The sequence below is a fragment of the Hypanus sabinus genome, chromosome 29, assembly GCF_030144855.1.
Source record: "Hypanus sabinus isolate sHypSab1 chromosome 29, sHypSab1.hap1, whole genome shotgun sequence".
Taxonomy (NCBI): domain Eukaryota; kingdom Metazoa; phylum Chordata; class Chondrichthyes; order Myliobatiformes; family Dasyatidae; genus Hypanus; species Hypanus sabinus.
In genome coordinates, this window is record NC_082734.1 from 1233579 (window position 1) to 1248453 (window position 14875).

The window sequence follows — 14875 nt, forward strand, 5'->3', positions numbered from 1 at the left end:
CCGAAGTCCTTACCCGCGCCCAGTTACCCAGCCTCTTCACCCTTCTCCAACAACGCTGCCTCCGCTGGTTCGCATGCTGGACGGGAGGATTCCGAAAGACCTACTGTACGGGGAAATGACCACTGGCAAGAGAGCACGAGGACATCCTCATCTTCGTTTCAAAGACATCTGCAAAAGGGACATGAAGTCAATGGACCTGGACGTCAAAAGAATGGAAGACGTCGTGAATGATTGCTCACACTGGAGACAAGAACTACACAGAGGGTTGGAGCAAGGAGAAGAGAAACTGAGGCTTGCCACCGAAGAAAAGCACGCTCGCCGAAAAGACAACACGGCAACATTGGAGGAGAGCATCTTCAAATGCAATCGCTGTAACCGAGACTGTCACTCCCATGTGGGCCGGTACAGCCACAACAGACGCGGCACCACCATCAGCAGCTGAATCAAAACTCTCCAGGCGCAGATCCATGGTCTCTCGAGACCGATGGATGCCACACACAGGACATTGAAGAGACCGCACTGTGTGCTGTTCTGGTCAGCGAGCTACACGAAGGGTGGGTGAATGAGGGCATGAGTTACAAGGAGAGACTGGGCAGGTGGGGACTGTTTCCCTGGAGTGTTTAAGTCCAGGTTGATAGAGGTTTATAGACCATGGGGCGGGGGCAGGTTTATAGACCATGAAGGGCGGTGCAGGTTACATTGACTGGAGGTCTTTTTCCAATGGGAAAGGAATCAAGGGCCTGGGTTTAAGATGTGAGGGAAGAAGTTTAATAGGGGCCAGATTTTTCAACTGGAGGGTGGTCCATCTCCCAGAGGCAGGTAGATTAGCAATGTTTAAAAGATCCATGCACAGGAAAGGGATATGGGTCAAACATGGCAGAAGTTACTGGTTCAGAGGAAAGGTGAAGAGGTGGGAGAGTTGTAGACGAGGAACAGGGAGAGAGGGAGAGGTGAAACGTCACCGTACGGATTAGGAAGTGGAAGTTCTGCGTAATCCCTTCCCTGTGTCTCATACGGCGACCCTCATCTCTTTCACCCTCAGCAAGAGAAGCGACTCTTCACAAATTTCCACCGTCAACTCTTTTGCTGGATTGACAAATGGATCGGGCTCACCATGGACGACATTCGTCAGATGGAGGAGGATACACAAAAGGAGCTGCTTCAGGTGGGTGACGGGACAGTGTACAGAGAGATTCCCTCTGTGTCTGACCCCGGGGGGGTGTCATGGGACAGTGTACAGAGAGATTCCCTCTGTGTCTGACCCCGGGAGTGTGTGATGGGACGGTGTGGAGGGAGCTTCACTCTGTTTCTGACCCCCGGAGTGTGTGATGGGACGGTGTGGAGGGAGCTTCACTCTGTGTCTGACCCCGGGAGTGTGTGATGGGACGGTGTGGAGGGAGCTTCACTCTGTTTCTGACCCCCGGAGTGTGTGATGGGATGGTGTGGAGGGAGCTTCACTCTGTGTCTGGCCTTATGTTTTTTTTCAAGATATCTTTATTATAAATTCAGCACTACAAATATTTCCAAGCCAGTGGCTAACATTATTACTAGACAAATGACATAGATGTTTCCATTTCTATCAATGAGGATGCTTATTGCCCCCCTCCCCGCGGAGCCCAACGGTCCCGGGACGCCTTTATGGTCGCCATGAACAGTGCGTGTTCCCTCTCAATGATTACCCAGGCACGGACATACCCCCTAAACATTGCCAGACAGTCTGCCCGGGCAGACCCCTCTGTCACCCGTTTCCAGGACCCACGGATTGTGTTTGAGTCAGCCCAGGAGCGAGTTGACAAGGACATCCTCATCCACCCTTGCCGCCCACCTCTCCCCCCTACTGGATGACCACATAGAAATGGGGGGGGGGGGGGGGAGTGAAATGTAACCAGAAAGAGAGGAGTATCCTTCACAGTTATGCAGTATGTGTGGTACACGGTCTCCTCCAGCCCGCAGAGGTGACATGGGCTGGGAGATTCGTGTACAAACCAAGGAACTTGTGACCGGGCACTGCTCTGTGTAGCAGCCTCCACCTCAGATCTTCAAGGCTCATGGGAAGAACTCCCTCGTAAAGTGACTTGCCCCCAGGTTGGGATGGTGGACAGGGGCGAGGAAGTGGAGGGTGTGGGGCAGCAGCCCCACAGGCACCTTTTAACCTGCATCCCTGAATGAGATTGTTGGTATCGAAGGATGGCTCAAGTTGTGTGGGCTCGGCTACTGGATAAGATTGCTGGGCCTCGGCCCGGTGGTGCAGAGGCGAGCCCAGCCATATTCACTCCACACACCTGAGCCTCACCGACATCGAGGAGGTAAGGCAGGGGTCGGCTGGGTCTCCTCCCTCTGCCAGAGGAGGGAGTTCCCAGCCTGAGGCAACAATATTCCAGACTCTCAGTAGGTCCTGATAGAAGCCGGGCAGACTCCGCAAAGCAGCATGGCTGATGTCTGCCGGTGGCAGCTGCATCCCTTCGTGAGGACAGCAGCCCCCCTGGAGAACACATGCCAGCTGGAGGGTTTCTCAGAAGCACTCAGATAGAGATGCCTGGTGCTCCACTCAAAATGTCTCATCTCTTCTGGCAGGGTGTCCACCTGCTACAGACACACCAAGACTCTGCAACGTTTCACCTAGTTGATCTGGGCAGTGGACGCTCCTGGCATTTGCATATCCTCCGCAGGTCACTGTGTTTGTCACCATCGTGAGCACAACGTCAGTGTAGGCCGAGAGGATGACCTCCATGTCCCATTCATGCAGAACCAAACACAGGAATGGCTGGATATGGGGCACTCCGATGTACTACTCTTCTAAAGGGAGTGGCTGCTGCCAATGATCCATTGACCTGGACAAGGCACTCTGCAGCAAAGTATAGGAGCTGGACCTGGACTACGAAGTGTGGCCTGAGTCCAAATGTCTGTGGAGTGCCCACCAGGAAACTGTGCTTTGCCCAGTCAAACACCTTCTGGTCAAGAGAGAGAAATGCTGCCGGGCACCCAGTTTCTGAGAGCAGGTGGATCAGGGCTTGGACCAGATGGACATTGTCTTGAATGGACCGACCTGGGACTGTGTTAGATTGGTCAGGGTGGATCACCTGTTTCAACACCGAGCCAAGACAGTTGGCCACTGCCTGGGCGAAAATCTTGTAGTCCGTGCACAAGAGGGAAATTGGACGCCGGTTCTTTAGCAGGCAGAGGTCTCCCTTCTTGGGCAGTAGGACCACGACAGTTCTCCGCCATGAGAGGGGCATTTCCCTGGTGGCTCTGCTCTCCATCAAGGCATCCCAGAAAGCGTGAAAGAATTCCATGCTCAGGCTATCTAGGCCAGGTGGAGTTGAAGGGATGTAGACAGCTCCATCTGAGTCAGGGGTGTCCAGTCACTCTACATCCTCTGGGATGACCAGGGACAAATCTTTGCAGATCACACTGCACACGTCGGCATTTAACAGATCTGGCGAGAATAAAGACTTATAGAAGGAGCGGACTTCTGCGTTGATTTCATCAGCGTCCGTGATGGAGGAGTCATCAGCAGCCAGTAACTCCACCAGCTGTTTTTGGATTCCCTGCCACTTCTCCAACGAGTAGATGAAGGGTGAGCCAAGGTCAAATCCTGCAGCATTTGGATCCGTGACCTCACATACGCACCTCAGGACTGCTGAAGCTGCTCATTCCTTAGTGTGTCCTTCTTCAGCTGGTATTCCTGCAATAACTGCTGGTCCCCAGCGGTCAGACCAAGACAGGAATCTAGTTCAAGCAATGCTCTGTCAAGCCACTAAATTTCGGAGCCCTGCCTCCTTATCGAGCCCCTGATGTACTCCCGACAGAGAAACCGGATGTGGGCTTTGCCTATGCCCTGTCATAGCCATAAGGAGCAGAAATCCACACATCTCTCCCTCCAGTTGACTCAGAATGCTTGGAGCAAATCCCGGAATCGGCTGTCTCCCAGCAGCCGGATTTAAAAGGGCCAGTGCCAGATCCCACCCAAGGGTGCAGAGGAGCAAGTTCCATCCACACAAGATAACGGTCCAGGCACGACACCAGCCACATGGAGGATACTGACACGTGGGAGATGTATCCCTGAGAGGTGTAGAGGTGGTCTGTGTGGGAGTCTGCCCCTCTAGGTCTTTTCAAGAAGACGCTAGAGTCAGAGTGAAGATTCTGCCAGGCGACCACCAAGTCAAAGGAGCCTACTCACTCCTTCAACAATTTTGCTGATGCTGGGTCACGTGAAGACCAGAGTGGTCCTCCACCTCGAGGGTACAGCTCCATCTGTGAAAGAATGTCTTTGTACGTAATTTTCCCCCCCCCCCCCATGAGGTCTTGGTGCACCAACTCATCAGTCCCCAGATAAAAAACACTGCCTTCCCAAACTCTTCCCTGGAGGCCAAAATACTGGCCTGCCCAACCAGGTCCTCCATGGCCACAGTTCACAAAATACATTTTCCCCTGCATTCATCCTCCACTGACTGAAACAGGGCATTGTCCAAGGATCGAGGGCCAGCCATCCTTGCCTCACTTCCCAGAGGTCTGCAACTCCCTGGAAACTAGTCCGGTATGGTGGCTTTAGAGTCTAAAGAGAGAAACATATGCAGCAGTGCTGATGATAAAGCCCTGGAGTAAGTAGAATTCCTGGACAGGAATGTTTGGACGCCGCAGTTCGCCCAGTCCTGCGGCGTCAGCAAACCCCGTCACTCCAGGGCTTTGGGTCCAGAGAAGCTGGAACACATTACAGACTCTCCTTAAACAGCTGGAATGGGAAGGAACCTTCTGTTGCTGGGGCAGTAGGAAGACAGTCCCTTTTTAGGAACGGCGCCAGAAATTCCAACACCAGGAAATGCTCCGTTGGTCAAGAAGAACTCCCAGGCCATAAAAGCTCGTGGCATCTAAAACCCACACCAAGCGGGAAACACAACACGGAACAGATGCTGCGCCGACGTTAGTGGGGAATAACTGTGTTTCCCTCCCTGCATTCGGAGCAAAACAGCTTCTTGGCAAGTTGCCAGCAGCCGCAGCGAGAAACTATGCAGTCCAAATTGGCAGAAGAACTCTGAAAGGAGTCTCCACACGAAAACAGCCCTCACTCAGATGTCCAAGAGACCTTCTGTCTCTCCTCCAAAGTACCTCGTGAACTTTACGCAGCAGTTGTTCCTCAATTTCTCTCAGCTCAATCACAACAGCTCCCTGGGAGTCTGTGATTAGATGGTGTGGAGGGAGCTTCCCTCTGTGTTTGACCCCTTTTTTTTTTTACAAAATCCTTTATTACAAATATCGGTGCTATACAATATATACAAAACAGTAGCATACACAATTACTGCACTACAAATAGACAATAGACATTACACCAGAATGTTGCCATCTCTATCCACGATGGCATTTACACCCCACGGAGCCCAACGGTCTCGAAACTCCTCTAAGGCCGCTGTGGACTGCGCGTGTTCTTTTTCAATATTTACCCAGGCACGAACATACCCCCTAAACATTGCCAGGCAGTCTGCCCGGGGAGATCCTCCCGCCACCCGTTTCCAAGACCCTCGGATGGCGGATTTCGCCAGCCCCAGGAGCAAGTTGACTAGGACATCCTCATCTCTCCATGCCCCCTTCCTTACTGGATGACCATATATAAAGAGGGTGGGGCTAAAATGCAGCCAGAAGGCGAGAAGCAGCCCACGCAAATACGCAAAAAGAGGCTGCAGCCTCACACACTCCATGTACATGTGGTACACGGTTTCCTCCAGCCCGCAGAAGTGGCATGCGGGTGGGAGATCCATGTATAAACTGAAAAACTTATTGCAGGGCACCACTCTATGCAGTACCCTCCAGCCGAGATCCCCCAGGTGCATGGGAAGAACCCCGGCATAAAGGGACTTCCAGTGGGGACCCTCCTCACCTCCGGGTGGAAGGACCAACTGCCATGGCGTGTCGGGACGGTGGGCAAGGGCAAGGAAGTGGAGGATGTGGAGTAGCAGCCCATACAGATACCTCCTACTTGCATCCCTGAATGGGACTGTGGGTATCGATGAGAGACGGCTCAAGTTGTGTGGACACAGCTCCCGGAGAAGATTGCAGGGTCTGGGCCCGACAAGCAGCTCGGCCTGAGTCAGTCCACACAACTGAGCCGCACCGAAAGCCACTGAGGTAGGGCAAGGGTCGGCCAGGACCCCACCCTCCGCCGGAGGAGGGGATTCCCGGCCTGAGGCGACCATGTTCCAGACTCTTAGTAGGTCCTGATAGAAACTGGGCAGATTCCACAAAGCAGCACGGCTGACGCCTGCCGGTGGTAGCCGCATGTCTTCCGTGAAGACAGCAACCCCTCTGGAAGAAGAAGGTCGCCAACACGTGCCACCTGGGAGGGTGCTCGGAGTACAGGAATCTCTGCAGAGTCCTGAGGCGGAGAGCCGCCAGCCGCGTTCGAACGCACACCAGCGACTGTCCGCCCTCTCCCACTGGGAGACTCAAGACCGCTGCAGAAACCCAGTGTTTCCTGTTGCCCCAGAAGGAGTCCACTAACTTCCTCTGCAGTCTTGCAACAAACGGGGCAGGAGGGGCCAAGGTGACCATCCGATACCACAACATGGAGGCCACCAGCTGGTTTATGACCACCACCTTGCCTCGATAGGAAAGCACCCTGAGAAGGCCTGACCAGCGCCCCAGCCCGGCCATGACTTTCGTCTCCAGGTCCTGCCAGCTCGCCAGCCAGGTTTCCCCAGAAGGACTCAGGTAGACTCCCAGATAGAGGAGACGTCTAGTGCTCCACTCAAAAGCTCTCATCTCCTCCGGTAGGGAGTCCACCTGCCACTGACTCACTAAGAGTCCGGAACATTTCGCCCAGTTGATCCTGGCGGAGGATGCTGCCGAGAAAACGTCTTGGCACTCGCGCATCCTCCGCAGGTCATTGGGATCTGTCAGCATGAGGAGTACATCATCGGCGTAGGCCGAGAGGATGACCTCCATGTCTGGTTCACGCAGAACCAGACCTGTCAGCCTTCGCCGTAGGGGGCTCAGGAATGGCTCGACACAGATCGCGTACAATTGACCGGACATGGGGCACCCCTGACGTACTCCTCTCCTGAAGGGAATGGGCGCTGCCAGTGATCCATTGACTTTAACAAGGCATTCTGCGGCAGAGTATAGGAGCCGAACTCGGGTCACAAAGTGTGGTCCGAGCCCAAAGGCCTGCAGAGTGCCCACCAGGAAACTGTGGTCTACCCGGTCAAACACCTTCTCCTGGTCAAGAGAAAGAAACGCTGCCGGGGACCCAGTCTCCTGGTGCAGGTGGATCAGGTCCCGTACTAGGTGGACATTGTCCTGGATGGAGCGGCCCGGGACTGTGTAAGATTGGTCAGGATGAATCACCTGTCTCAGTACTGAACCAAGACAGTTGGCCATTGCCCGGGCGAAGATCTTGTAGTCCGCGCACAAGAGGGAGACCGGGTGCCAGTTCTTTAGCAGGCGAAGGACTCCCTTCTTGGGTAGCAGGACCACAACAGCTCTCCGCCATGAGAGGGGCATTTCCCCGGTGGCTAGGCTCTCCCCTAGAACAAGGCTGTAATCGACCCCCAAGACATCCCAAAAAGCCTGATAAAACTCTACACTCAGACCATCTAAGCCAGGGGATTTACCCCTCCGGAGTTGTCGAAGGGCAGTAGACAGCTCCTCCCCAGTCAGGGAAGCGTCCAGACGCGCTGCGTCATCTGGGCTGACCTTTGGCAAATATTCCCAGACCTCACTGCACGCCCCCGCATTTGACGGATCTGGTGAGATTAAGGACCAATAGAAAGTGCGGATTTCTTTGATAATTTCATCAGGATCTGTGGTGGAGGAGCCATCAGCAGCTGCTTTTGAACTCCCCGCCACTTCTCCAACGAGTAGAAGAAGGGTGAACCAAGGTCCAAATCTTGCAGCATTTGGATCTGCGACCTCACATATGCGCCTCGGGACTGCTGAAGCTGCAGATTCCTTAGTGCGTCCTTCTTCTCCTGGTATTCCTGCCACATTTGATGGTCTCCACTGGTCGGACCAAGACGGGACTCTAGGTCAAGCAACGCTCTCTCAAGCCGCTCAATCAAAGAGCCCCGCCTCTTTGTCGACCCCCTAGTGTACTCCCGACATAAAAACCGGATGTGGGCCTTGCCCACATCCCACCACAGCTGTAGGGAGCTAAACTCTCTCTGTCTTTCTCTCCATGTGGCCCAGAATGCTCAGAATGAATCTCAGAATTGGCTGTCCTCCAGCAGCCAGTTGTTAAAGTGCCAATACCCGGATCCCACCTGAGGGTGCAGAGGAGTAAATTCCATCCACACAAGGTGATGATCCGAGCATGACACTGGCCGCATGGAGGACACCGACACGCGGGAGACATAAGCCCGAGAGATATACAGGCAGTCTATCCGGGAACCCCCCTCTCTAGATCTTCTGGAGAAGGCGCTAGAGTCAGGGTGAAGATTCCACCAGCTGTCCACCAAGTCAAAGGAGCCGACTAGCTCCTTTAACTTTTTCGCCAATGCTGGGTTGCGTTGGAGGCCCGAGCGGTCCTTCACCTCGAGGGTACAGTTGGAAGTCTCCCCCGAGGATGACGCAGTCCTCCGGGTCGATGGAACTCAGCAAGGCGGACAGCTGACAGAATAGGTGCGTCTGCATCACCCCACGCCTCGGAGCGTACACGTTGATAAAATGTAACGGTACTCCATCCAGGCGCACAGCCAGGTGGAGCAGACGGCCGGGCACAACATCTTGGACTCCTACGATTTCTGGCCGGAAGGTTGGGGCCAACAGGATCGCCACCCCACTAGAGTTGGAGCTAAGGTGACTCATGTAGACCCCTCCCTGCCACTCCAGGAGCCAAGCGGACTCGTCTCCCGGGGTGGTATGGGTTTCCTGCAGGAAACTCACCGCGTATCTCCCGTCCCTGAGGACTGAGAGATTGTTATACCTGCGGGGAGAGCCCCTGCTACCGTTTACATTGAGACTAGCTATGGTAACTTTCATGTTGGGAGCACACTAGGCCTCAGCACCAGTCCCCTTCCCACTGAGAGCGATGGCGCCCTCACTGCACTATCCCGAAGAAAACCAAGAACATCCTTTGCTTTCCGGGCCCGACTGCTACCATCGCTACCCTGTGACCCACCATCTCCCGAAGGAGCGAGGCTGCTTTTCATCCTGACGTCCCGCACCAGGTCATCCAGGAAGGATTTCAGCTACCGTCTGTCATTCCCTGACACAGCATTCCTCTTTCCCCTTCCCTTTCCGTCTGAGGATGACCCTCAGGGACTTCACCAGCCTCGGCATGCTAGGCCAGCGAAGCGAGGCTAGTTTAGGCCGATGCTTTGCACCCACGGAGGAGTGAATAAACACTCTGATCTCCTCCACAGGTATCAATGGGGATTTCTCTGGAGGGGTGAGGATGTCCATTGTCTCGCTATCAAATGAATCCCCCTCCAACCCCTCACTGCAGACTGATCCCCCACCGTCCTCCTCATGTGGTGTATAAGGTAGCTGCCCCTGTAACCTACACTGCACAGCAGGTACCTCCCTCATACCTTCCCGCTCCACCGTCGCATCAGTCTTACCCACAGTTGTGACGATGGAGGGAAAATCCCAAGGGAATCCCTGCAGGCCATCAGTTGATGGGGTCGGCATGCAGGTTACGTCACCCTCCCCAGGAGACAGGCATGAGGGGGACCCCAGCAGCTCTGGTCCAATGGATTCACCAGCAGCCCGATGCTGACTGTGAGAGAGCCTGGTCTCCTCTCCACTTGTTCTACTTAATACATTTGCCTCCAGGGAGGCGCTTACTGCTAAGTCCTGGGTGGAGGGCTCCAGGTCTGTTTTAGGTGCGCTAACAGGCCCAGTACTAGCTTCCTGCACAACCACACCACCCACCACAGGACTGGTGGCTACATCTGGGGATTCAGGGTTAGACACAACTCCCACCCGGATGACCACCCCTTTCTGGGACTCCCCCTCATCTACATTCTCTGCCCTCTTGGGGGAACATTCCCTTCTTCTCTTCAAGCCGGAGGAGCACACAGGTGCAGAATTCACCGATGGAGCGGTACTCTCCGCTCCTATCGCCCCGTCCAACCGTACGCTTCCCCGAGCCTCCCTGTCCACCTCAGGGCAAATGGGCGTGAGCTCTGCGGTCTCGGGGGCCGACTTCTTAATGTGTTTCGATTTCTTCCTCGCTTTCTCACCCCGCACAGACTCCACCCCGTCCCTCGCCTGAACCTCCCTGCACATAGCCCCAGGAACACTTGCCTGAACCACAGGGGTAGGAGCAGAGACTGGAACAGATGTAGGGACAGGGTCGGGGGCAGGAGCAGGGGCCGGCACAGGTGTAGGAGCAGGAATGGGATCAGGGGCAGAGGTAGCTGGGGCACTGGTTCCCGAAGTGGACTCCCTGGGTTTTCGGGTGCTAGGACAGTCCCTCCTAAAGTGCCCCACCTCCCTGCACGCATGGCACCGTGGGCGCTCAGAGCTCCAATACACCTGATAATCTATCCCCTCGTGCCGGACAGTAAACCGGCCCTCAACTTCGTCCTCCTTTTCCATTTTCATGAGTACCTGTCGCCGGAAAGAGATTACGGTCCGGAGGGTGCGCCTCCTGAATTTGTGCCTGACGGCAGTTATTTCTAACCATACTTGCCCCAAGCGGGCCAGTGCGGGAAGCAGGTCCTCTTTGGGGATGAAAGGCTGTACGTGACCGAGGACGATGCGCTGTGTGGGAGCTGTCACTAGCTCCATGTTCTCCACCGTGATCCCTCTACTGAGGGCCCGATGCACCAACTCATCATTCCTCAGGTAAAACACCGCCTTCCCGAACTCTTTCTCAGCAGCCAAAACACCATCTCTCCCCAACAAGTCCTCCATAGCCTCCGCGCACTTTTCCAGGGTAGTTCCAGTTCGCAAAATACATTGCACCCCGCGTTCAACTTTCACCGTCCGAAACAGGGCATTGTCCGAGGCCGGAGAGGCAGCCGCCTTTGCATAACTCCCTGAAGGCCTGCGACTCCCTGAAGACTGGTCCGGCATGTTACTTGTGTGTCCAAATCGAGAATGATACGGTGGTGCTGGTTATAAAGTCCTGGAGCGAGTTGAGTAACTGGCGGGAAAAGTTTATACTCGACGATACCTTGCTGGCTCCGTGCCAGAAATTCCAACGCCAGGAAAGGCTCTGTTAGTCCTGCCGAACTTCCAGGCCGTGAGAGGTCGAGACGTCTCAAACGATGTTTCGGCTCCTACACCGAACGAGAATCCCGACGATAGAGATGGAAGGAGGTTGTCCCAATGTCAGTGGGGACAAACAACGTCGTTTGTCTCCGGTTTTAGGAGCGAACCTGCTTCCTGGCGAGTTGCCAGCGGCCTCAGGTGGGTGCTACGCAGTTCGAAGCCGTCAACGAACCCCGTCCAAACTGGCAGAAAAACTCCAAACGAAGCTTCCACTGTAAACCAGCCGCTCACTTAGATGTTCAAGGGACGTTTCAAACCAATTTCCAAGTAATTCAAGACCTTCATAAAGCAGTTTTTCCTCAATTTCTCCCAGCGCAATCAGAACAGCTCCACTCTGTGTCTGACCCCGGGAGTGTGTGACGGGACGGTGTGGAGGGAGCCTCACTGTGTGTCTGACCCCGGGAGTGTATAGATGGGACGGTGTGGAGGGAGTTTCACTCTGTGACTGACCCTGGGAGTGTGTGACGGGACGGTGTGGAGGGAGCCTCACTGTGTGTCTGACCCCGGGAGTGTGTGATGGGACGGTGTGGAGGGAGTTTCACTCTGTGACTGACCCTGGGAGTGTATGATGGGACGGTGTGGAGGGAGTTTCACTCTGTGTCTGACCCTGGGAGTGTGTGATGGGACGGTGTGGAGGGGGCTTCACTGTGTCTGACCCCGAGTGTGTGATGGGACGGTGTGGAGGGAGCTTCACTCTGTGCGTGTGTGATGGAATATTGGGGAGTGTGCCATAGGAATGTGGGGAGAGGGCTCACTGTAACTGAGTATTTCTGACTTCAGATCCGTCACGAAAGCACCCTGCGGGGGATGTCAGCAAAGGATGAGTGAATCTTTGTGATGAGGTTAGTACATCTGACTGCATTGTCTCCACACTTTTTCTCCCCCCACCCTCCCATCTAACTGTGACCCACCCAGCCATCCACAGAAGTTACAGAAGAATGGGATTCATGAAATTTGGAAAACTGGCCTAATGGGTCAGCAAGGCTTTGTGCATGTTGTCATGTTTTACTAAGTTGATTGGGCTTTTCAGGGAGGTGGCAAAGGTAATTGAAGGTGAGCCTGTGGAGGTTGTTACATGGATATTACCAGGAGCTGTCCCTTGTGGGAGGCTCAGGCAGAAGATGAAATTGCAAGGGGTGAATTGGGTGTTTGGTTTCACAGTTGGCTTGTCCATGGAAGACAGAAGATTGTGGTTAATGGGACTTATTCTGTGTGGAGATGTGACCAGAGGTGACTGGGACATTTAATATCTCTGATAAATAGAAATGACTTAGATGAAAATGTGGATGGGTGGGTTCATAAGTTTGCAGACAATACGAAGATTTCTGGTGATGACGATTGCCAAGTGATAGAACAGGATCGAGATCAGATACGGGCGGAGTAAGTCCCACTGACCACTTGCTGCAGCCAGAGCGAGCCCTGCTGACCACTGCCTCTGTCTTGTCTTGGCCACAACTCTTGTATTAGTCGAGGCATAGAGTTCAAAAAATGAGAAGTTACGTTGCTGCTTTATAAAACTGGAGTATTGTGCAGTTCTGGGTGCCCCATTACAGTGAGGACACAGAAGTGGCTCACCAGGATGCTGCCTGGATTAGAGGGCCTGAGCTGTACATAAGGTACATAAAGAGCAGGCAGCCGATGCCCTTTTCCCCAGGTGGAAATGTCTACTATCAGAGGGTGAGAGGGGGATAGTTCAAAGGAGATGTGAGAGCAAGTTGTTTTTTCTTTGCACAGAGCGTGGTGGGTGCCCGAAATGTGTTTTCAAGGCTCGAGGTGGAGGCAGTTAAAATAGAGGTGTTTATGCTGTTGTTGGTCGGACACATGGATGTGCAGGGAATGGAGGGACATGGACTGGGGAGAAGGGGCTGTTGTTGTGCTGTTCTGAGTTCTCCCCCTGCCCTAACCACAGCTCTTTCTGTTGCAGACCAGCGAGAGGGACATTGGACCGACCATGACAGAACAAATGACTGCCCCCTCCGTCCTGCTGTCTGCATCCACAGCTCGGATCATCTGCAGCTCCATGTCCTGCCCCTCTCGAATCCCTCCGCTCCTGTAAATATGCCCCAACCTGCCAGGGACCAGCCCCAGAGCAGCAGCCCACCACCGGGAGTGGGAGAGCCTGCGGAAGGTCCAGGGTCCCGTGTTGCACCGGCGGTGGGCTGTGCGAATTCTTCACACCTCATTAAAGAGAAGGAATCGGTGCTGCCGGCTACAGCTCATTCATTTCAGGGGAGAGGGTGGATGGGGGATTGAGGGGCAAGGAACAAGGTGGGTGGAGGGGGAATGGTGGGTTTGAGGAGTGAGCAGGGAGCATGTCATGGGGAGCAACAGGAAAGGGAAGAATAAACAGGAAGGGGGGAGGGAAGGAATTGGTGTCCACTGTCCCAGGAATGACTGGGAGGAGGGAGGAAAAATCAATCCCACAGACAATCAGGGAAGGAAGGGGGTATTTGTGACACGATTCACCATCACTGGGAGAGGGAGGATGGAGAGACTCTGCTGCTGATCAGTCCTTCTGCCTGCAGCCCTATTACATACTGGGGAGAGGACAGGGGAGTGTGCATACGGGGGGGAGAGGACGGGGGAGTGTCACGTACGGGGGAGAGGACGGGTGAGTGTAACGTACAGGGAAAGAGGAGGGGGAGTGTTACATACGGGGGGAGAGGAGGGAGAGTGTTACGTACAGGGGAAGAGGAGGGAGAGTGTTACATACGGGGGAAGAGGAGGGAGAGTGTTACGTACGGAGGAGAGGACAGGGGAGTGTTATGTACCAGGGGAGAGGAGGGGGGAGCGTTACATACGGGGGAGAGGACAGGGGAGTGTTACGTACCAGGGGAGAGGAGGAGACAGTTATTTATGGGGAGAGGACAGGGGGGATGTTACATACGGGGCAGGAGAGTGTAATGTTATGTATGGGGAGGGGGGAGTGTTACATGTGGGGGAGAGGGGAAGTGCTGCATATGGGGGGAGGGGGTGAGTTATGTATCGGGGAGTAGTGTTACATATGGAAGGATGAGGAGGAGGGTCCTGCACCCCACCCCTTCTCTCAGTCAATACGAGGGTGAGTGGGGTGTCAGTGAAGACCAGAGGCATTGAGTAATGATCACATTTCATTCTCATATGGAGTGTCCACAGTCCACAATAAAACTCCAGGCTAAATCCGAATGTAATTTTCCATTGATTAGACTGAGTCCAAACTGGGGAGAGAGGAAGACTCTAATCAAGTGCACACCCTGCACAACCAATATCCTGTTGATTCGAGGGGAGGGCCGAGTGAGCTCACCAACAATTTTTGTGTTCCTGCTGTTCTTCAAGTTTGGGTTGTATGTTCCTTCGGTCTGTGGGTCACGACAGTCTGGATCAGTACGTCCAGCAGAGATGCCTCCATAAGATCCCACTACCTTCCCTCATCTCCAACCTCAACCCACACTTCACTATTAATGGAACTATCCACCACTGCCCTCAGCCAACTTTCCTCCCTACCCTTGGTCACATACCCTGTCCCCACCTTGGTCTATACCGCACTGCACTCTTCCCCAGGGGGTTCTAAACCTCTCCCCCTTCCCCTTCGTTCTCCCAAGTCTCCCACTTCCCCTCAGTACCCCCCCCCCCCCACTTTCCCCTCTGTCTCCCTCCCACTGCGCTCCCCTTGGTCTCCGAGGAA

The 14875-nt window shown here is 54.4% G+C and overlaps 1 protein-coding gene across 1 annotated transcript in view; it reads left to right on the forward strand.

Moving 5' to 3' along the window:
* The window catches only part of pitpnbl (phosphatidylinositol transfer protein, beta, like), a 44162-nt gene extending 30750 nt beyond the window's left edge, over positions 1-13412 (forward strand). Inside the window, 3 exon segments of the mRNA XM_059953335.1 lie at positions 1043-1165; positions 11992-12053; positions 13136-13412. Coding sequence (XP_059809318.1) covers positions 1043-1165; positions 11992-12039 — 171 coding nt within the window. The 3' untranslated portion in view covers positions 12040-12053; positions 13136-13412.
* Positions 13413-14875: the final 1463 nt, after the last annotated feature.